The sequence below is a fragment of the Suillus plorans genome (assembly GCF_016647745.1).
Source record: "Suillus plorans strain S12 chromosome Unknown HD556scaffold_80, whole genome shotgun sequence".
Taxonomy (NCBI): Eukaryota; Fungi; Basidiomycota; class Agaricomycetes; order Boletales; family Suillaceae; genus Suillus; species Suillus plorans.
In genome coordinates, this window is record NW_024537464.1 from 80,174 (window position 1) to 100,534 (window position 20,361).

At 49.1% G+C, this 20,361-nt stretch overlaps 7 protein-coding genes across 7 annotated transcripts; 5 read left to right on the plus strand and 2 right to left on the minus strand.

The window, feature by feature from the left end:
• Positions 1 to 115: 115 nt before the first annotated feature.
• Positions 116 to 6,526, plus strand: HD556DRAFT_1530533 (uncharacterized protein; the record flags this gene model as incomplete). The annotated part of the gene is made up of 16 exons (XM_041309457.1): positions 116 to 362; positions 419 to 463; positions 519 to 585; positions 637 to 896; positions 945 to 1,289; positions 1,339 to 1,610; positions 1,661 to 1,993; positions 2,049 to 3,069; positions 3,117 to 4,626; positions 4,658 to 4,722; positions 4,775 to 5,062; positions 5,120 to 5,264; positions 5,312 to 5,387; positions 5,458 to 6,003; positions 6,056 to 6,174; positions 6,225 to 6,526. The coding sequence occupies exons 1-16, from the start codon at positions 327 to 329 to the stop codon at positions 6,524 to 6,526; spliced, it is 5,430 nt and encodes a 1,809-aa protein (XP_041154697.1). The 5' UTR covers positions 116 to 326.
• Positions 6,527 to 7,496: 970 nt separating this feature from the next.
• Positions 7,497 to 8,093, plus strand: HD556DRAFT_1448833 (uncharacterized protein; the record flags this gene model as incomplete). Its single annotated transcript, XM_041307502.1, has 4 exons — positions 7,497 to 7,579; positions 7,606 to 7,705; positions 7,750 to 7,893; positions 7,941 to 8,093. 4 exons carry the CDS (start codon positions 7,497 to 7,499, stop codon positions 8,091 to 8,093), a joined length of 480 nt encoding a protein of 159 aa, XP_041154698.1.
• Positions 8,094 to 8,423: 330 nt separating this feature from the next.
• On the minus strand, positions 8,424 to 9,829 carry HD556DRAFT_1409641 (ankyrin repeat-containing domain protein). The gene is made up of 3 exons (XM_041304122.1): positions 9,433 to 9,829; positions 9,195 to 9,381; positions 8,424 to 9,129 (listed from the first exon to the last, which is right to left on the minus strand). The coding sequence occupies exons 1-3, from the start codon at positions 9,433 to 9,435 to the stop codon at positions 8,816 to 8,818; spliced, it is 504 nt and encodes a 167-aa protein (XP_041154699.1). The 5' UTR covers positions 9,436 to 9,829; the 3' UTR covers positions 8,424 to 8,815.
• A 1,167-nt stretch (positions 9,830 to 10,996) lies between these two features.
• Positions 10,997 to 12,051, plus strand: HD556DRAFT_1246942 (uncharacterized protein; the record flags this gene model as incomplete). The annotated part of the gene is made up of 5 exons (XM_041298654.1): positions 10,997 to 11,207; positions 11,260 to 11,531; positions 11,578 to 11,715; positions 11,783 to 11,927; positions 11,987 to 12,051. 5 exons carry the CDS (start codon positions 10,997 to 10,999, stop codon positions 12,049 to 12,051), a joined length of 831 nt encoding a protein of 276 aa, XP_041154700.1.
• Positions 12,052 to 12,584: 533 nt separating this feature from the next.
• On the plus strand, positions 12,585 to 13,947 carry HD556DRAFT_1409654 (uncharacterized protein). The gene is made up of 2 exons (XM_041304123.1): positions 12,585 to 12,607; positions 12,661 to 13,947. The coding sequence occupies exon 2, from the start codon at positions 12,675 to 12,677 to the stop codon at positions 13,665 to 13,667; it is 993 nt and encodes a 330-aa protein (XP_041154701.1). The 5' UTR covers positions 12,585 to 12,607; positions 12,661 to 12,674; the 3' UTR covers positions 13,668 to 13,947.
• A 538-nt stretch (positions 13,948 to 14,485) lies between these two features.
• Positions 14,486 to 16,011, minus strand: HD556DRAFT_1246896 (uncharacterized protein; the record flags this gene model as incomplete). The annotated part of the gene is made up of 4 exons (XM_041298646.1): positions 14,486 to 15,433; positions 15,494 to 15,505; positions 15,560 to 15,631; positions 15,688 to 16,011. The coding sequence occupies 4 exons, from the start codon at positions 16,009 to 16,011 to the stop codon at positions 14,486 to 14,488; spliced, it is 1,356 nt and encodes a 451-aa protein (XP_041154702.1).
• Positions 16,012 to 17,590: 1,579 nt separating this feature from the next.
• On the plus strand, positions 17,591 to 20,288 carry HD556DRAFT_1409666 (uncharacterized protein). Its single transcript, XM_041304124.1, has 6 exons — positions 17,591 to 17,923; positions 17,991 to 18,135; positions 18,335 to 18,782; positions 18,841 to 18,930; positions 18,981 to 19,549; positions 19,604 to 20,288. The coding sequence occupies exons 1-6, from the start codon at positions 17,655 to 17,657 to the stop codon at positions 20,165 to 20,167; spliced, it is 2,085 nt and encodes a 694-aa protein (XP_041154703.1). The 5' UTR covers positions 17,591 to 17,654; the 3' UTR covers positions 20,168 to 20,288.
• The last annotated feature ends 73 nt before the right edge of the window (positions 20,289 to 20,361 follow it).

A 20,361-nucleotide genomic window follows, 5' to 3' on the forward strand; every position in this document is an offset into this window, starting at 1 on the left:
CTACTACGGTGATGGTCAATGTTTGATTCATAAAAGACTCAAGACTTGAACGTTTGAACGTACGAGTACATCCGATGCTAAAGGCACTCAAGTATGCTTCGAGTAAACAACAGGACACAAGACGTGGACAGTGACCTATACAGTCAACAAGCGTCCATAACATACTTTCCCAAACACAATTGTAATTCATTATTCGACCTTCAATTGACATTTTCTTTCAATCCTTGATCTTCTGCGCACTGGGCTGTGTTTCCCTGTGATTGACAAAAACTGTTGGAGTTTGTCGGGACTCGTCTAAATCTCGTTCAGAATAACGCAAGGACGATATGAGTTCATTAGCCTTCCTAGTGACTGAATTGCAAGTGTGTTTGTGTTCACAACGATAATCCGCCAGGTCCACTTATACCTTCGTCTAAAGTCCCTTGCTAGCGAGTCCAGGAGAAAGCATCCAGAAATACGCGAGGTATGACGGAAAATGCTCATCCCATGTACTGGCGTCTCACTATGTCCACGCAAAGGCAGCAGAGAAGTCGCTTGCGATACTTAGGTCCTCTCCGGAGCAAGCGACAGCATCTTTGGCGTCTGGTACGTGATTCCATTCAAACACGCGTCCCTTTCTTCATCGTTCACCCACAGACAGCGCACAGTCAGATGATCTTCTCCGTCCAGTCTTCATGGGGTGTGCGACCAAAAACGCGAAAGTCGTCGCCATCTCGTTGGGGTCGCTGCAGCGCTTGATAGCCCTCAAGGCTGTACCACAGTCTGTTGTTCCACTCATCGTAAGCACGATGAATGATGCCATGAGCCAAGGCGTGGACATTCAACTTCGGATCCTGCAAACCTTAGTCTCTTTGATCACTAATTTTTCTTCCATACACGAAGAGCTCCTGGGAGAGGTACATTTTGTCTATACTACCTGGTACCTATCTGATTACCTGTCAAAGGCATTGCTTCTTTGTTTTAAGCTGCAGGATTCTAGGATCGCGGTAGTCTCTTCAACAGCAGCAGCCACCCTACGCCAACTGGTCATGTTTATCTTTGAAAAAATGGTCAACGAGGATCGTCAAGAGAACGACGACACTCTGGAGCTGTCTGAGGCGACGCTTCCGGACGGTAGCACCAAAGCGTTAGGGCCCTGTGCCAAGGATGCATTCTCTGTCTTCGAAGATCTTTGTCTCCTCGCAAATTCAGAGAGACCCAATTTCTTGAAGCTCGACTACCTACATAAGACCTTCGCCTTGGAGTTAATTGAGAGTGTACTGACGAACTACCACGAGCTGTTCAGGAAGGCAAGTTTGTCAGTCCCGTTTAGCTAATTCATACTAATGCTCTTCGTAGCACGCGGAGCTTTTGATGTTGCTGCAACACCATCTCTGTCCACTCATTCTGAAATCTCTCTCCGACAGACATGTCTTTCCGTTGACACTGAGATGCACACGAGTTGTGTTCTTGATCTTGAAGCAGTTCTCATTCGAGCTAGAGACGGAAGCTGAAGTATTCCTGATGCTTCTCATAAGAATGATCTCAGAAGATTCCGACACGTCGAATTCGGACCATTCTGGCTCACGACCAATATGGACCAGGGTCCTTGCGATGGAGATAATGAGAGGGTATGTCTTAAGCTTGACCCCCCAAAGTTTGCACTCAAGTTTCTTTTCAGAGTATGCAGCGATGCTGAGCTTGTCCGAAATATATGGGATCGCTACGATGCGCAACAGCCAGGCTCCAAGGTCTTCAGCTCTATGATAGTCGCGTTGAAACGCCTTGTTACTGAGAAACCCGCTCTACTCGGAGTGAGCGCGCAGATGATGGGGGTCGGAATTTCTCATACGGGTGATAGTGCTGCACCATCGGGATCCAATTATGGTCTGGATGTGGGTGGGGTTGCTGGAATGGTCGCCACGGCTGCAAGTGCTACCGTGTCAGGAGTAGTCGGGATAATTGGGTCTGGCATTGGTCTAAGCGTGCAGAACTCGGCCATGAAGCTCCAATGGTACAGTCCTCATTTCACATCTCACGGACTGCCCTGAACCATCTTTCCTGACCAGCATCGATCAATTAGATAAAGCGGACTCGCCACCAATCCCCGAAGCATACATTTACCTTCTCGCTGTGCAGTGTATTGTCTCCCTATGCGAAGGCTTTGCGTCATTCACTGGACCACTGTACACGTCTATCATGGTTCAACGTCCTCGAGCGGCTGGCGAGCCTGTCATTCGCGCACCCGCTGCTCTTGACCTCTCCACACTCCCGCAGGACGATCATGCAACTGAGCACCTCATCATCGTGCGTTCTATGGTTGAGAACGGCTGGCCTGCACTTCTCGCAGCCCTCTCATTTATTATCTCGACAAATCTGTCAGACGAGCTCTTCATAGACGTTCTTAGCAGCTATCAAGCTTTGACGAACGTTGCTGGGATGCTCGCCCTGAGTACTCCTCGCGATGCATTGTTCAACTCACTTTCCAAATTTGCAATACCTTCGCGAGTAGTGTCCAGCTTGGAATCCTACGTTGAACCTCCGACACCACGAACGTCAACTTCCTTCACAGATAACTTGGGGTTGACAGCACCTATCCAGGCTCCGGGACTTTCCGAGCGAAATCTAGCATGTCTCAAAGTCTTGGTATCCAGTGCCCTTTTCCTTGCTGGCAGCCTGGGAGAGAGCTGGTATGGTATTCTGGAAGCTTTACAGAACGCGGACTACGTCTTGAACGTCAAAGCGTCGCAAGCATCTACCAACCGGCGGATGAGCACACCCATGACACCCAGTCGATCAGTGTCAGCGATGAGCTCCGCTGAACAGGGGAAAGTGGCTCGTCATCCCCTCCTCATGGATATCGATTCAGAGAGCGTGCTTGCTGCTGTGCAGCGCCTCTTCGATGCGTCCAAAAACCTGGAGGATTCAGCTTTTCAGGACTTTGTCACCGCGCTCTGCAAACTTAGCTCAGAGATGGTTGGGATGCAATCTGATGGGAGCACGCTGACTGAGTCGGAGGATTCCTTGAGTCCTGTACCGGTTTCTCCTCATAGAAGGCGGGTCAGCGGAATTCATCTGCCGCGCACTCTGGTAAGTCAGAGTTGATCCTTGTGCGTCACAATTCAACATCTTCTCAGCGTCAGGGTGATTTCGGTGTCGAGCGGCTGGGTTCAGTAGCGATGCTGAACTTCCATCGCCTCATCTATCGTGCACCTGAGGTCGCATGGAACACTACTACAAATCATCTTCTGTGGGTCATGGGTCTCTCCTCAGCACCGCAGTCAATACGAGTGCAGGCGGCACGCGTCCTCGACGAAATTCTTACCGTGGTCCCCCGTAACTTGTCATCCACTGGAGACCTGCAGGCTAAAGTTCAGCGTCGCGTTCTCGACGTTCTATCTAAACAGATAGTACCCGCATCATCCGACGTCCCAGCGACGAGCACGAATATTGAGCTCCGGCGAATGGGATTAGAGACCCTGCACCAAATTCTACAAGCGTCCGGACACACTTTTATCGTCGGGTGGGGCAGTATTTTTGAGATGCTAGGGAGCATCTGTAAACCCGCAGCTCTCTCCAGATCTCAGTCGGTTGATTCCATCAGCACGCTATCGCTTCAAGAGACGCCCCGTCTAAAGCCACTGCCTCTGGGGTATGTTAGCGACCGCGGTTACACAGCACTGGTGAAGATCGCCTTCCAGTCCCTCAAACTTGTCTGTGACTCCGTGTCTGTATTATCCCCCGAAGACTTGCGGCTTTGCATCAAAACCCTTGGACAATTCGGTCGACAAGCCGACACGAACATTGCGCTTACTGCCGCAGAAAGCCTTCTCTGGAGTGTGTCGGATTCGATCCAGGCAAAGCGGAAGGATGCAGAGATGGAACCGGAATATAGCGCTCTGTGGATGTGTCTGCTGCTGGAAGTTCTAGGTCTCTGTACTGACACCAGGCACGATGTTCGTGTAGGCGCCATTCAGACCCTTTTCCGTGCAATGCAACTTTACGGCGCCACGCTTACTTTGGATACGTGGAATGACTGCATATGGAAGATCACATTCCCGCTACTCGACACAATATCTATCGAAACCCGACGCAGTGCCTTTGAGCCCGGAGCCCTGCTGAACTCTGGTCTGGCGGCGCAGTCTCCCGAACATGCATGGGACGAATCGAAGAGTCTCGCATTGCAGTCTATTGGATCTATTATCAGCGATTTCCTAGTCGTCAAGATCATGCATCTGGAATCCTTCTCAAAAGCATGGTCCGTGTTTGTTACCCACATTCACGATACCGTATCCTTGGACCGTCGAAACTTGAGTCCGCCTGCATTACTTTGTTTGGGGAAAGTGGTGAAAGCGCTTTCTGGCGCAGACGCCTCTCTGCAAGCCAAAGTGTCGGAAGCTTGGGAATGCGTATGGATAACGTGCAGTGACATAGGGAGCATGGTTCTCCAGGGTGAGAGATCCCAGCTCTCTCCGAGTACGAATACGACACAGCACCACCGGGCATTTACTCAGGAGAGTTTGGTTGCTCTTGTCGACGTCATACGGAGCACACGTTCCATTAGTCTGACCCAGACGAAGAAGGAATGGCCGCTTCAGCGCCTCAATCGTCTGATGGAAATCCTCAAGGGCATGTCTCCCTATTTCTGTTGTCGTCCCTTTCCCTGAACCATGCACAGGTGTTCTTACTTATCCTGACTCGACGGACTACCGCCCAGATGTTGATGGTTTGTCACCCGTTCAGGTAGGTGAATGTTCAGTATTCACTGAACACCATCGTCTCATTAACATGACAGGTAGTGGTCTTGGACGCCATCGCGGATATTAACTTAACGGGATCTGGTATTCCATCTCTCATCTTACGAGATCTCTCGGAATTCAGCACACTTCCGTTTCTGGCTGCTTTTCATGTGCCCATCTTGTCTCCCGTCTCCCCGGCAACGCCTATTGCGGCATCGTCTCAAAAACAAGTCACGTACATTGCGTTGTCCAAGAAGGTCATGCCGCTTATCGTTGACTTATACATGCGCTTCAAGGATGAGCTCGAGATCTATGAAGATGGGACTTTGGAAGCTATCTTCTCGGTATGTGTCATTGATGATTTCCTTGATTTTCGAATGCTCATTTGGTTTCGTGCTCAGGCCTATTCAATACCGATAAAGCTAAAGTACGAGTGTCCTGCTCCATCAAAGTTTGGCAAAGATCCTCCTCTGTGGAAGACTGCTACAACAAGTTTCCTCCGTATAGTCACTGACTCGGTCAGAAGGATGGCAACATTCGGCGATCGTACGTAGTCAACGATCTGGTTGACTTCATCTAATCATGAAATACAGGTATATCCGATACACGAATTGAGGGCATATGGCGACAGATTATTGAAGTCTTTCGGGGTGGCATCTTGGCTGACTGGTGCGCATTTTATCCTTCTCTCGTTGTCGTTCTGTCATTCTCTTGCACCCCACGACTAACTTGCTTGCAGCACTGCGACAGAGAGTTTCTCACTCGAAGATCAGGAAGCGGAGGAAAACTTCGACCTGTCTCTCATCAGCTCATTGGAGATTGATCTCGTGCCACATTTGGGAGACACAAGAGTCCCTGATCACCTCATTGCACAGTTTGCCAAGATCTTGCACAAGGGCAGCCAGTTGTACAAGTCAAGCATGGATCCCTCACGCCCTGATTCGCCCTCAACAGATACTGCGAATGTGTCAGACGACTCTCGGGACTCGCACGACTTTGAAAAAGTGGACCTCGACATCGGAACAACTGCCCCCGGGGTCCTAGTTTCGAGGGAGCGATTTTCGTTTTGGTGTTTTGATCTTCTGTTCTTGATATGCTCTAATGTTACAAGCGGTAAACCAATCACTCTGCGCGCATTTCCAGAGCTAACTGTTCTACTAGATCAAGAGTCTTCAAGGAAACGAGTTGCTGCACTTTGTCTACCGACCTTACTTGATCGATGCAAAACCACTATGGTGAGCTATGTCGCTGATGAGGCTCTTCGCGGAAATATGCCTTTCCCGAGGTAAATTGTGATCATGTCGCATTATTTTCTGTCGCTGAACCAACTTTGACAGGGCTCGTGAAGACGAACTGTTGTATGTACTTCGCAAGGTCCTGGATTTACAGCTTTGGTCAGGAACCCTGTGGGCCGCACTGTCAGAGTCGCCATCGAAGTTTAGTGATTCTCAACCCGGTACTTGTTCCTCTTCTCTATAATTTGATTTGCGCTGAACGTCTGCTCAGCTGTTGATGCCAGTCTTTCACCGTCTGCACTCATTGCAGATGTGGTGAAACGGTCGCCAGTCGCTCATATCTTCTATTTCTATTCGGTGTTGTGTGAAATCGCTTCTATCCCTCGAAAGACGCCATCGACATGGGTGATTATGAATTCCTCGCCACCCGAGACCAACCAGGAGAGAAGAGGCAATGTTCTACGGCATCATATCGGTGCTCTGGAGAAGGGTGGGGATGCAATGGAGATAGATGCAAGAACACTTGCGAGGAAGGCGTTGCAGATTCTCGGGAAGGAGATGGGCACGATTTAGCAATGGATGGTTTGGTCTACTTTGCAGGAGTTATTTTATTTTGATGCCTAATATCTATGAACTTGAATGGGTAGCACAGGTTATCTATCGCAACGTTCAAACTGGCTTAACCGTGATCAGTTCTCGGGACGTGCGTTAAGAGGTGTGGGTGAGACTCTTCGTTCCCTTTTTCCTTTATCTCGTTATCTTGATCACACCACCGGTACCATACTGTCCGTTGCTTCTTGACTTCTGCGCCTTATGGCACTTCCGCTCGTCGATCCTCCGGTGTTACATTACCTAAGCATCTCCGCAGGTACATATATATCGTCGCGTCTCTCGTTGACACCTCAGTACTTATTTTTTCCTAACACTACTGAGCACTAGCTTCTTACTAGCGCGTATAGTGGGCACATCAGTGCCGATGTCACCCTGCTTTGCACCCAGCACTCTCATCAACCCCTTCCGACCGAATCTATGAGCTATTGCGGTGGCTGCGTCAGGGAGGGGTGACACTTTGTCATCTGAAGCCATCCTAACGCTGAGGTATGTACTGTCTCGTTCATCCCGCTTGTCTTGTCTCACTATAATATTATAGCCTGATACTATTCCCCAATTTGTTGAGAATTGTTTTGACGAACTATTCTAAACACATCGGTGGATAGCTTCCGCCGCCTGGGCAACAAAATCGCACGTTTGGTAAGTCCTGGTCTTCGACAGATAGTTACCTTATGGTCTTCGACAGCCGCGATAGTTGCACTCGTGATCCATGCGATTATACTTAGTGTAACCATCACGGCTGTCGAAGCCAGGACTTACCAAACGGGCAGCGTGCCTCCTTAGTCATAATATTCATGTATGAGTACCTACTGTCATCAGAAGCAGTGCAAGCGCACCAAGTCTCCAACTTCTATTTTCCTCCTGTATGCATGTAATCGCAAAAGTGTCCATTGTGCTCCTAGTTGATCTGTGAATATCTTATACACCATATATGCTCACAGTTCGATTATTATTTGCCCCCACCACGCTCCTCGTCACCACAGTTATTGCCAACTGGCAACGGGGGAGTCTCGTGTACGAGTTGCCTGACGGGCACGTAGGAATCGCTATCGGGACCGCAGGGATTGTCACGACGCTGATGAACTCGAACGAGCAATCGCCAGAAGACGTTGGGTGTACCAAAGTCATCTTTATGCAAAGGTGTGTTTCTTCTTGCATTTACACACGCGTCTCATCTCGCCCAGCATCATGATGTCGCGTCTTACTCATTCGCCCGGTATCGTCCTTACTACCCCAGTCCAGTTTGCAGCATCTCCAGACACGATAAGTCGAGCCACCATCTTTCTCCGTCGTGTCGAACTGCGCGTCTGGAAAACCTTGATGTTGAGGTACGTGTATTGTAGTCGCTTGTGTGCTACTCTGACATATGTTCTAGTCCCTAACGATGTTCATCATTTCTCTCGTGAAATCAATAGACATACGAGCTGAATCTGCCGTCAAACTTCTCTCCGAGTTCCTAGACCTAGACACTCCTTATATCGAGGGCCAGAGGTACCCGAACGCCGAACATTTTGCACATCGTCAGTAGTTTCTTCTCGTCGATATGTAACTCTGTTCTGTCTTTCTCATCTCCGTCGTCTCGACCTCCTTCCCCAACCCTGCGTTCTGAGCACAGAAGAACTCCTCCCGCAAATAAAGCTCTCTAGACTATCTCTCCCAAGATCGCGGGAACCATCGACGAACTCACAGCGCAGTCGGCGAGCGTCGAGATATACCTGATACTTACCTCGAATGACCGACATAGTCACCTTGACAACACTCGGGAGCAGCTGACGAAGCTTACAAAGGCAAAAGGAAAAGAACCAGAAGGTCATAACAGAGTGAACATCCCTCCAGTAGCACTCCACCACGCATTTCAGGAGAATTTGTGCCGAACGCTGTTATCGAATCCAAAGAAACAGTGGAATCATATACCCCCGGAAATCGCAAGTTCAATACGCCTGTAGAGCCCGGTCTTAGACCCTCTCTTGTTTCATAACAACATCGACGAGACGGTCACGGTGCCTATTCCCAGGTACTTGAAGTTATGCCGCAGGCTAGCTGTTACTAGTACCACATTCGCGTTATTTTGTTATCCAAGTCATCCTTCGCGCGCACGCTGCAAGATGGGCACGATTTAGCAATGGATGGTTTCGTCTACTTTACAAGAGTTGTTTTATTTTGATGCCTAATATCTATGAACTTGCCACGATCGATCTGAATGGGTAGCAGAGGTTATCTATCGCAACGTTCAGATTGACTTAAGCGTGATCACTTCTCGGGACGTGCACTAAGAGGGGTGGGCACATCAATGCCGATGTCACCCTGCTTTGCACCCAGTACTTCCATCAACTCCTTCCGACCAAATATATGAGCTGCCTCTATTGCGGTGGGTTTGCCTATTCTCGGATCTGCGCCCGCTTCGACCAGCACACGCACAACCTCATCGTGCGACTTGAATACAGCACCCGCGATCATAGATTGACCAAGATCGTTGAGCCTGTTTGGATCTGCTTTCCGTTGCAGAAGTCCTTTTGTCAATTCCACGTGGCCTGCGTATGCTGCGAGCATCAATAATGTGTTTCCTATATGAACGTGTCGTACGTCATTCATGGGGATGGGACATATGTCGCCGATGACTCGGACGCACCTTTCTCATTTGTAAGGTTGACCGGCAAGCCCTTGTCAACTGCTTGAAGAATGAGCTCTGTATTTCCCCCCCGCGCAGCTTCAAATATTCGGTGTGCAAATTCGACGGTCTCAGCTGGCAAAGTGTTGGTATTGGACTGTGTGGGAGGTGTGACATGATCTGGCACTTGTGGGGATGATTCAGTTGCCTAGCAGTTCACCTCAGATCTGATAGTAGGAAGAAGGTAAATGTGACTGACCATCGATAGATTAGGTTCAACCAGTGCGTTCAGTGCTCTGAAGAGATGCTCGAGTCAAGCATGGCAGTATCTGAATCTGTAGCGCCCAAGTGGTTGTTCGGAAAGTGCCGGGATGTCAACCTCGCCAGAAAGTCTAGCTGTACATCAATGATGTGGACAGTCTGGGAACAAGCCTGTCACAAAATCTGGGGTGGGTCCGAGGGGAAGCGTGGTGCCGCTCGGCTCAATTCATTATAGTTGACACATCACGTGAGGGCTGACACATTGTCGGTGGCTCCGAGCGAAATTAGAGCGTATTCGGTGGGTGGAAGGAGATGCAGGAACTCCGAGGTGGATACTACATAATAAGCGGGTTTATGTACGCAGGCTAAAAGCCCGTAGCCTTAATGCACTAGCAGTATGGAACGTTGAATATTGATCGCGCCATACGGCTAGATGAATTCCCTCTATGGTAAGTAACTAATTTTGTTCTGTGCTCACTGCTTCTGGTGCATTGCAAGGAGGTCAACGGGAGAAGACTAGTGCGCATACAAAAATAAAAGTAGAATGGTATTAGACTCGGAGACAACTCGGAGATGAGGAAAGTCAGTAACCGACGGCCCCAGCGATGATTCCTGCTATGTGCCCATCAGGCAACTCGTACCCAAGATTCCTCCGTTGAAAATAACTGTGGTGACGAGGAGCACAAATGATGTTGTTGGTTGTCAAATTGCAAGCATATATGGTGTATGACATCATTATTCACCAATCAATTGGGAGCACAATGGACGATCAATGCTCTACAGATAGAAAATGGAAGTCATTGTTAACTAGGGTCCGCCGTTCGAGTTTCAGGATTCTTTCACGGTTCTACAGCAAAGTTGTCAATATTTGAACCGAGATCCTATGATAGTAATATGCACTCACTTCATCAACCTCCTGCTTGAGCTCCTTGAGCTCCTTTTCAACTTTGCCGATCCTTTCAGCTAGATCTGGGATGAGCACTTTCAGTCGTATCTCGCGTATTTCTGGATGCTTTTTCCTAAACTCGCCAGCGGGACTTTAGACGAAGGTATAAGTGGATCTGGCGGATTATGGTTGTAAACCAAACACACTCGCAATCCAGTCACTGCTAAGAGGGCTGATCAGTGATGAACCATCTTGTCCTTGCGTTCTTCTGAACGAGATTTGGACGAGTCCTGACAAGTTTTGTCAATTACAGGGGAACACGGCCCAGTGCGCAGAAGATCAAGGATTGAATGAAATTGACAACTGACGGTCGAGTGATGAACTCACAATTGTGTTTGGGAAAGGGTATTACGGGCTCTTGTGGGCTCTATAGGTCACTATTGCCATCCAGTGCATGTCCCATGATCGAATTCAACATGTTGAATTAAGTCTTGAATCCGACCTTGATGAATGTACTCTGAGAGCAGCCAGTGTCGTAACTGTAAGTTAGTGTGAATCTGTGTACGTGATTATGTAAGGATAGCAACTCATTCCCGGGGCTTTTCCTGCTCGGTGAATGTCTGATAATTGCTCGTAGAATCGTACTCAACTCGTACTACTTAGTACTTTCCCTGGAATGAGCGCCAGCCCTACCAGGCCTAGCTCTAAGCGCATTAAACTCGAGTCGTCTCCGACCTCTCCGCCGCTGTCAAATGACCCTTTGACTTTGAATGATGAAGACCTAGGTCATGATCACTGCGTCATTTGTCTGCAACCCTTGGTCGACCGATCTGTTATTCCAACTTGCTCCCATGAGTTCTGCTTTGAATGCATTTCGATTTGGGCAGGTTAGCCCAGCGCTCCGTTTCTACTCCAGCAATTGGTGACCATGTTTTCTAGAGCAATCTCAAAAGTGTCCATTGTGCTCCCAGTTGATCGGTGAATATCTTATACATCATATACGCTCGCAGTTCGATTATCAAAAACATTATTTGCCCCCACCACGCTCCTCGTCACCACAGTTATTACCCACGGGGGAATCTCGTGTACGAGTTGCCCGACGGGCACGTAGGAATCGCTACTGGGGCCGCAGGGATCGTCACGACGCTGATGAACTTGAACGAGCAATCGCCAGAAGACGTTGGGTGTACCAAAGTCATCTTTATGCAAAGGTATGTGCTTCTTCTTGCATTTACACACGCGTCTCATCTCGCCCAGCATGTCGCGTCTAACTCATTCACCCGGTATCGTCCTTATCCCAGTCCAGCCCAGTTTGCAGCATCTCCAGACATGATAAGTCGAGCCACCATCTTTCTCCGTCGTGAACTACGCGTCTGGCAAAATCTTGATGTTGAGGTACGTGTTATTGTAGTCGTTTGTGTGCTACTCTGCGTCTCACTCGCATCACTGACATATGTTCTAGTTCCTCACGACGTTTATCATTTCTCTCATGAAATCAATAGACATGCGAGCTGAATCTGCCGTCAAACTTCTCTCCGAGTTCCTAGATCTAGACACTTCTTATATCGAGGGCCAGAGGCACCCGAACGCCGAACATTTTGCACATGGTCAGTAGTTTCTTCTCATCCATATGTAACTCTGTTCTGTATTTCTAACTTGGTCCTAGAGATATACTGTTATATGCGGAGTGGCCGTGATCTATCGATTTATGACAATCTGGTGCAGGTGTGACCTTTCTCTGAACGAACTCGGGGATCCGCGCTGAATTTAGGCAGTATGATACCTCCCCAGATCCTCCGCCCCACGAGCAGGAAAGAGAGAATCGGTGGTGTTATAATTCCCGTTCTCGATCACGGTCGCCCCATCACCGTCATCACCGGTTCCGATCTCAATCTCCGTCATCTCAACCTCTTTCCCCAACCCGACATCCTGAGCACAGAAGAACTCCTCCTGCAACCCACCTTCAAGAAAGCTCTCCAGACTATCTCTCCCAAGATCGCAGGAACTATCGACGAACTCACAGCGTCAGCGAGCGTAGAGATATACCTGATACCCCCAATGATCGACAGAGTCACCTTGACAACACTCAGGAGCAGCCGACGACTTCTGCAAAGGCAAAAGGAAAAGAACCAGAAGGTCTTAACACACCTCTTGCCAAGAGTGAACATACCCCGTGTAGCACGCTACCACGCATTTCAGGAGAATTTGTGCCGAACGCTGTCATCGATTCCAAAGAGACAGCGGAATCATATAGCCCCGGGAATCGGAAGTTCAATACGCCTGTAGAGTTCGATCTTAGACCCTCCCTTGTCCTCCCCGCACCGGCTCATGTTCCAGTAGATGCTGCTGATAAGATGGACATCGATCTAGAGCCTGTAGCTCCTACGTCGCGTAAACGCCCAAGCACGCCCGGTCGTCCTCCTCGAAACCGCACTTTACTAGCATCAGTCCAGGCTCATCTCTCCCAACCCACACCATCGAGAAACAAGCATCTCGCAGGCGTAACCGCACGGAAGAACGATGTCGCTCCCGAATTTTTACCTCATCCATCAGGACACCAAGATGCCCGTGATGAGAGCGGTAGTGGTGATGGTACGCCTGTCCTTCTTTCGGAGCTGTCGAACCTTCCTGCCAATGCGCCGCCTGCTTCGTTGTCTTCTCATCCTTCTCTCGAGCGGCGCTCGGATGTATCAATGCCTCTCGGGGAAGAACGTACGTCGGTGGCAGGGCATCAACGCGAAAGGATCCGGAGCTTGTTTTCCGATTCTATCGCTAAATGCACCGATGAAGAGAACACGTTAGCTGGAGAGGAAACCATCGCTTGTCCGTGCGGTACGCCGGGCGGATGCACAGATAAATACAGAAACAAAGGTAAAGAAGAACAGCGCACCAAGACATCGCCGTGCCTCGTCATCAACCCTAGAAGCGTCGACGCGCATCCCGCCCCTTCATCGGGACTACCCCAAAATCTAAACCCTATTTCAGTGCCGCACAACTCTAATCGCGTCGATATCCTTTTGGATGTAGCGGAGCATATCCGGCGTAGCAATCGGGAAGTCGCGACATATGAATATAGGAACAGAACAACCGCACCATCAGCACGCACTTCCACAGATATGCGGGCAGTGTTGTTGCAGAGACTTGAAGGGGAGCAACAGCTGGCTCAGAGGGATGTTGCAACCCCGATCTCAAACTCTGCGTCGTTGACTGTAGATCCCCCGTTGAGACGTCCTCCCGGGGGTGAGGAAGCTTCTGCGCTGGAGACGAGGCTGCGAACCCGGGCCTTATTACGCGTCCGTCTTGCGGCGATCAAAAGCAGTTCCAATGGCACTGTGATTGAATTGTAATTCATTTATTTTGCATAGATTGGGAGAAGAGGGTGACGGGGGCATTAGTCGCAAGACCGTGGGGTACATCCTCACCCAGCTAGTGGATGGTTCCATTGATCTTGGACCTGATATGATTGCATATATTTTTTCACAAGATATCTTGGTGCATGGATCGCAGCACGATGTCGCGCGTAACGGAATTCTCCCGTTCACAGCCGTGTTTAACTTTTCCTGGAAGTAGTAGTACTATACCGCGTACGCCTAGATCTATAGTACTTTCTCAGAGTCGCACCGGGTAATGAATTAGCATTAATGGTTTAAATTGAGCATCGGTAGCTGGCATCTGCAAGGTATCAAATCGGTAGCGTTGGTTGAACTATGGAGTTCGGTATGCCAAAGTTAAATGTATTGTTTGGCAAGATGCTGAAGATAGTGGTAATAGAGATAGTTCTGTGAAGATGGGGAAGCGCTCGAAAAAATGACATATAAGTGGTAAAAGAACAGTGGTTATAAAGGCTGTACTGAGATTAGTATGACGGAATTCCGTAGGGATAGACGATTAAGACAGGAGAGATGATATGGATAAAAAGGGTGTGCGGCAACGATCGAACAGACAACAATAACGCAAACGAACGAGAGCGCGGAGAAAAAAACGAGTGATTAAAAGTTGTACTTTTGTACGGTGGTTGCGGTAAGGAACGAGCATGGTATATCGGGGCTGGCTAGGGAAACTCATCATTTTTTTCTTCATGGAATGCGTGAATATTTCAATCGTGAATCGAAATGAGCGCAAAAGCGTCAGCGTCAGCATTATGCACAGGTGGGGAAAGAGATTATCAACGGTTCCGGCGGGGTTCGTCATCGTCTAAGCGCTTGGAGCTGGCGTCTTTAGATGAGGACTCGCGTGCAGGGTACCCTCTGGGATCGATTATATCACGGAAAGTGTTGAACGGACGCAGAACCGAGGGTGAGGTGAGCTGGCGCTCGCCTGAGAATGGATGATATTCCCTTGTGTTGTGCAATTCTGGGGAGACGTGGGGAGCAAAGCGATCACGAGATTCAGAGGAGAGGAATCTCCCAGACCTTGATGGACTCGAAAATGAAGCGAACTCCGGGCGGGTGAATGGCGCAAAGCTATTCGGATCCCACTGTGGCTGGGGTTGCAGTGCGAAAGGAGGCGGGATGCCTGTCACTGTGGAGGTGCGCTCTGTGTGGCGTGTGGGCTCGTGTTGGTGCATAATGCTGGTAGAAGATGGGTGAGAGGGAGGTAGTGAGGACGTTGGTGACACGTAAGGGTCAGTACTGATGCGTGATTCCAAGGCACTAAAGTGAATGGGTGGGAGCACTCGCGAGGAGGGAGGGGACTGTGCGCCCTCGTGCATTAAAAATGAGCGTGACGCAAGGATGCGGGGAACAGGTTCGCGTAGCGTGAGGCTGGGAAAGTCCTCAAGGCCGCGAGAGCTGCGGTTTTGCATTGATGAGGTGGAGTCGGGACTCGCTGCAATGCGGGGATACTCTTCTGAAGAGGTGGGGTAGGGTGACGTGCACCGTCCGGGTATACCAGGACCTGAAAGCCCAGGATCAAGTGGCGGACCTGATCTAGGCACGGGGTTCCGCGGAGCACAAGCTCCTGAGATGTCGGGGAATGATTCCGCCATACCAACATCAAGAGCTGTATGGGAGGAAGAAGTTGATTGCGGAGCGCCTGGGAAGGGCCCAAAATGAGCTGGACGAGATAACGGTGCAGAATCACTCTGGGGACGCCTGGCTTTCTGGCGCTGATTCTATCACGAATCGATATGAGTTTTAACAAAAGAGTACGGAAAAAAGCTGGAAGAACTGACTTGGAACCAGATCTGTCATGAAGATTTGTGAGCAAGGTATGATATTCACATGAGCATGTTACATACTTGGACTTTGCGAGCACTGAGACCAATTTGGCGGCCTACCTCCTCACGCATTGTTGTTGTCGGGAAGCGAGACTAAAGGAAACGATTAGACGCCTTGATAAGGTTGGTTTGTGAGCGAAGAAATATACCTGTGCGAGGAGTGCGTGTAAGACAGCAGATTGGTGCGGAGTCGTGAGAGTGCGTGTGCGTTTCTTCTTAGGAGCTGGAGCGGTTTGAGAAGATAGTTCTGACTGTTGTTCTGGCTCTGTTTCGTTGTCTGCCATACCACTTTGTGATGAAGAGTCAGAGGCGGAAGAAGGTTGTTCGACAGTCATATTTTCTGAGTTGCTCCTTCGTGTACGTTTGTTGGTATCGTGATGAGGAAGTCGATGCTCGTGTTGAATGCGTCGTGAAGGAATCGGAGAGGGCGTATGACAGTTTGATGGAATATTAGCCGTCGTCGGAGTAGACATTGAATAAAACGAAATAAATGAATGAAAAAAGGTGTTGGTTAGTTGTGAAATTAAGAACACATGGACAACCTTGGAAGCTGAAATGAGAGAGATAATGAATGGGTCGGGTTACGGTCAACTTGAGAATTTGACAATTGTAAAGGTAGTTTATGTATATATCCCCGATTTCCTTACGTGTCATTCCCGAACGCCTCCACCCGGCAACGTTTTCTTACCAATAAAAAAAAGTTACATGCTTTTTCTTCAGGAACAATCCTATTTCGGCTCATATTAAAGGTCCATTAATTCCTCATTTAAACTCCGTGGCTGTGAAAATGATATCGAGAAGTATTCATTTCACTCTAGTCCATGGGAATTCTATCCCGTAATCGTCCGATACCCCACGCGATTAACTTTAATCCACTCCAGTCCGCGATGCCACGATACAACTAATCACCATGACATTCATAACATTAAAATACATAGTCTACACCTCCAAAGGCACCCGTCGGCACCCTCATCTACTTTCTCATATATGTCTCACTCGTCGTGACGCAGTCGTATACACTTCATCATGACATGTGAGTCATGCACAGCTCATCGCCTCACCTTCTATGTAAACAATCGCCGCCGTATGCCTAACCAAGGTAATCTCGTTCCTTTGCGCACTCATACGTAGTTACCCAAACCTCGATAGCCGCGAATTCACCGCTCCGGTGTGAAGCGTTGCAACGTGCGTCACGATGCCAAGTCCGAAGACGATGAGAACGGATCCAACTCGAACCCAGATACAGCCTGACGCCCAAAAAATAGTCAAGCATGAGGCTTATGCAGGGACAATGTTGATAGTTAATCAACGGCAATCTCCCCGTAAAATTACTGCGCCACGATGCAAAGATCAACCTGTGGAAAATTTAAGTATCATCAACCCTGAGGAGCGCCTCCACCACAACGTTGGAATTTGAAACCGATTGCGGTGGCGCGTTAATTATATTCCGTTTGAAAGTAACGACCTGAGGTTTCGCTCGGGGTACTCCGCGGCCATTTCAATAGGTTTCCGCGCTGATTATAAAATGAACTGTCATAGTAAAATATTAATTGAGGTCGAGCGTTATGGTTTTGAAATTCACATCGCACCTATAGCAGAACAACACACGGCATCCGCAGCCTCGTGCCAGTACTGCTGTGGAGCTGGGGTGAGAAAAGCCAAATCGACACGGACGAAGATCCCATAGGTTCCGCGGTAACCGCATAATGAAGTGGGATTATTCAGTGTTTGACGGTCACCTCGCCTAGACCCAGAGGTGTAATACCACCTATATAAACCGCAAACCTCCGCTAATTTAGCAGGAGGTTCGTTTGAATCCCCCAGCCATAAACGACCTCTTTGAAATAATTCACTAGTGCGGGAATAAGTAGAATTTGCATGCAAGAAGAAGTCGTTACCTGGCGATGGACACGGACGATTCGGTAAAAAACGATACGGCATAAATAGAAACCCACCCTGAAACACGAATGAGTCGACTCGTGTATGAAACCAGAAATGCATCGACGTATCGATGACAAGCCATATGGACGATACTCGCCAACCGCGCTAAGATTTAGATCATCGTCCCTGCTTATCTCGGGCACCATTACATAATCAACACACCCACTGTTCGAGCATGGACGATTTCGACTCTTTTGCAGCAGATGAAGATGGTGCCTCCACGTCACAATCAGCTGTCGGAACTAGGCAGAACGGTCATGTTCCATCTGGAATTACGCTTGTCTTGCCCTCGCTCAAAGCCATCAAGGCCGCAAAGATGGGAAAGAAGTCAAAACTGAAAAACCTTAGTTCCATGCAGGATGCAGAGATGAAGAAAGCGCCAAGGCCTATGAAGCTCAAGCCATTGAAGGAGGTATTGGCGAAGCTGATTGGGCAGTTGAAGAAGTGAGTCGCTGTTTGTGAGAGGGGTGTTTTGTTACATGCGCATACTGATGGATGTGTGACATTACAGGAAGGATGATTATGCATTTTTTATTTCCCCTGTGGATCCGTCACGAGTTCAAGGATACGCCGAACTGATTAAACATCCTATGGATCTTGGGACGATGTCTACGAAGGTCGCCAGGGGAAAGTACCGTTCATTGGAAGAGTTTACTGTGAGTAATACTCCACCTCAACCCTGCTGCAGTGGGTCGTCTCCACGCCTTCCATACGGTCTTGCGATTCAGATAATTCAGTGTTCACACAAACAATTTTAAAGAAACAAGGTGGCTAGACTGCATGGTTGGATGGAACACTTGCAGAGGGGGCATCACGCGACACGAGCTGAACTCTACATTTTTTCCCTTTCTTCAGACAGACTTCCGCCTAGTTGTCAACAATGCCAAAATATTCAATCCTCCCGGAACGATCTATCACACGGAAGCGGAACGCCTTGAAGCATGGGGACTCGACCATATCGCCAAGGCATCTGCGCATGTGATTGAATACGAGACGGATTGGAACATTGATGTGGAGCAGGATGAGGATGCTGCTTTGAATGTTGATGAGGACGACGATCATATCACGACATCCACTCCGAGAGAGATTGAAGGGAGTCAAGTTGCCGCGTCGCCCGCCCCGTCTTCTGTTCCCCAACACTATATCAGGCGTGGGCCTCGAGGACCTTACAAGAAGGGTGCATCGGCGGGTATCTCAGAGGGCATTGATGCAGAAGGGAGACTTCCTGGCTCCAAGGAAGGTGTTGGGGCATTTCCCCCTGGTTCTGACTGGGCAAAAATGATGGTTGCGCTGAAAATCAAAGGTATTATTTTCGGAGCAGCATTTTGAGTCAAAGTTTCTAATGTTACCTTCGTGTCAAGGCAAGCGTTATAGAACTAAAAAAGAACGCCTGAGAATTGAGAAGGAGGGCCTGCCCCATCTTCATGACGGTAGTCTCGACTACACAGAGAGTGCGAAACTTTCTACTCATACGTGCTGCACATTTCTAACGATATATTAGTGGAAGATCCGTTTTCCCTCCTCAACGTCTTGGTGCCTGAATCGCTATCTAAACCTCAACTTAATCCACTTTACCCTTCTCTTCGAACAGATGATACAGCGCAACCCCTCTTTCCAGGGCCAGTTAATGTGCCTTCCACACGTCCGTCTCCAACGCTAGCCACTCTTGCGGCCTCAACTTCGCAATCCACACCACGACGCAGGCATTGGACGATTGTCCGCAATGCTTCAACACGGGCAAAACTAAAAGAGAAAGAAGATGAAGAGCCTCAGTCAACAGAGTCCCAACGCGATCCATTTCCATCTGATTTTGGTTCTTTTGCGGTGTTGGGGGCAGAGTTAGGTGCGTCGGCATGTTCCGAAGAGAGACTGGCTACGTCTATACGAGCCAGTATTGAGAACCGCCCCATTACAAGAAGTTTGAAAGCCGGGGTTGACAGCGAGTACTGGACGGATGAGAAAGCCGAGGAGGCATGGGACTACGTACGAGACGTGGTATACGGTGGAGTTAATGGCTTCGCCTACGTTAGAAGCATAGCCGAATTTGTTCGCCCGCCAGAAGAGATTTCTGTGAGTCATCCTTCATTACTTTCCCGAAGTTGTTCGACCGCTTACGTGACACAGCACCAGACGGAACATACCCACCCCCTTGGCACGTCCGTGGCCCGATACGTGGAGCAACATCTAGTTGATGTCGTCACTCGTGGCCGGCACGAGCTACTTTGCACCACAGCGGCATATCTGCACTCAGTCTTGAAAGAGCCTCTGTCACCAGCGATGGAAGCACAAATGGCAGCCAGCCTCACATTCCGGCCAACGGTGTTCCGTCTGATACAGGCATTACAACACGAGCAGTTGGATATGGCAGCGCTTATCCGAACTCCGGATGAGTTGGAGAAAGCTGGTTTAGGTGACCTCGGAATTCCCGAGGGTCCTGCAGTCTTAGAGCAGGCATTGGAGTGTGCCGTTCAAGCGCTAGAGGAGCTTGACCGGAAGGTACAGCAAAATGATGGGGTGAAGGTTGAGGACGATGCGATGGATATGGATGGGGCAGAGGAGGACCCTGTAGCCAAGAAGCTGAGGTTGACGTTGTTGGCACTTGCAAAACGCGCCCCACTTGACAAGATTGCGCCTTTACCTGCTGCACTCGTTCCAGCGCATATTCGGAAGATTGTACCGACTATTTAGGACGCTTTTTTTATTTTATTTGCGACAGACAACCTTAGGATTGGACTGCATTAGATTATACTTTATGTGTAGGCATGGTTGTACAAGTAATAACGCTGAACAAACGCTGAGATTAGACTTCTTCGACGGATTTGGATCTGCACAGTCTTCTCATCGCAACCACAGTTGATCCAGTCCAGTCAGTGGCTCGTTTG

Excerpts from the sequence above, each read along its gene's own strand:
- HD556DRAFT_1409641 (XM_041304122.1), bottom strand. Across the intron at positions 9,130-9,194 it reads CAACCTTACAAATGAGAAAG|GAAACACATTATTGATGCTC; the intron begins GTGCGTCCGAGT and ends ACGTTCATATAG.
- HD556DRAFT_1409654 (XM_041304123.1), top strand. The coding sequence starts at position 12,675 with ATGGACATCGATCTAGAGCCTGTAGCTCCTACGTCGCGTAAACGCCCA.
- HD556DRAFT_1409666 (XM_041304124.1), top strand. The coding sequence starts at position 17,655 with ATGGACGATTTCGACTCTTTTGCAGCAGATGAAGATGGTGCCTCCACG. Across the intron at positions 18,783-18,840 it reads GGTTGCGCTGAAAATCAAAG|GCAAGCGTTATAGAACTAAA; the intron begins GTATTATTTTCG and ends CTTCGTGTCAAG. Across the intron at positions 19,550-19,603 it reads GCCCGCCAGAAGAGATTTCT|CACCAGACGGAACATACCCA; the intron begins GTGAGTCATCCT and ends TACGTGACACAG.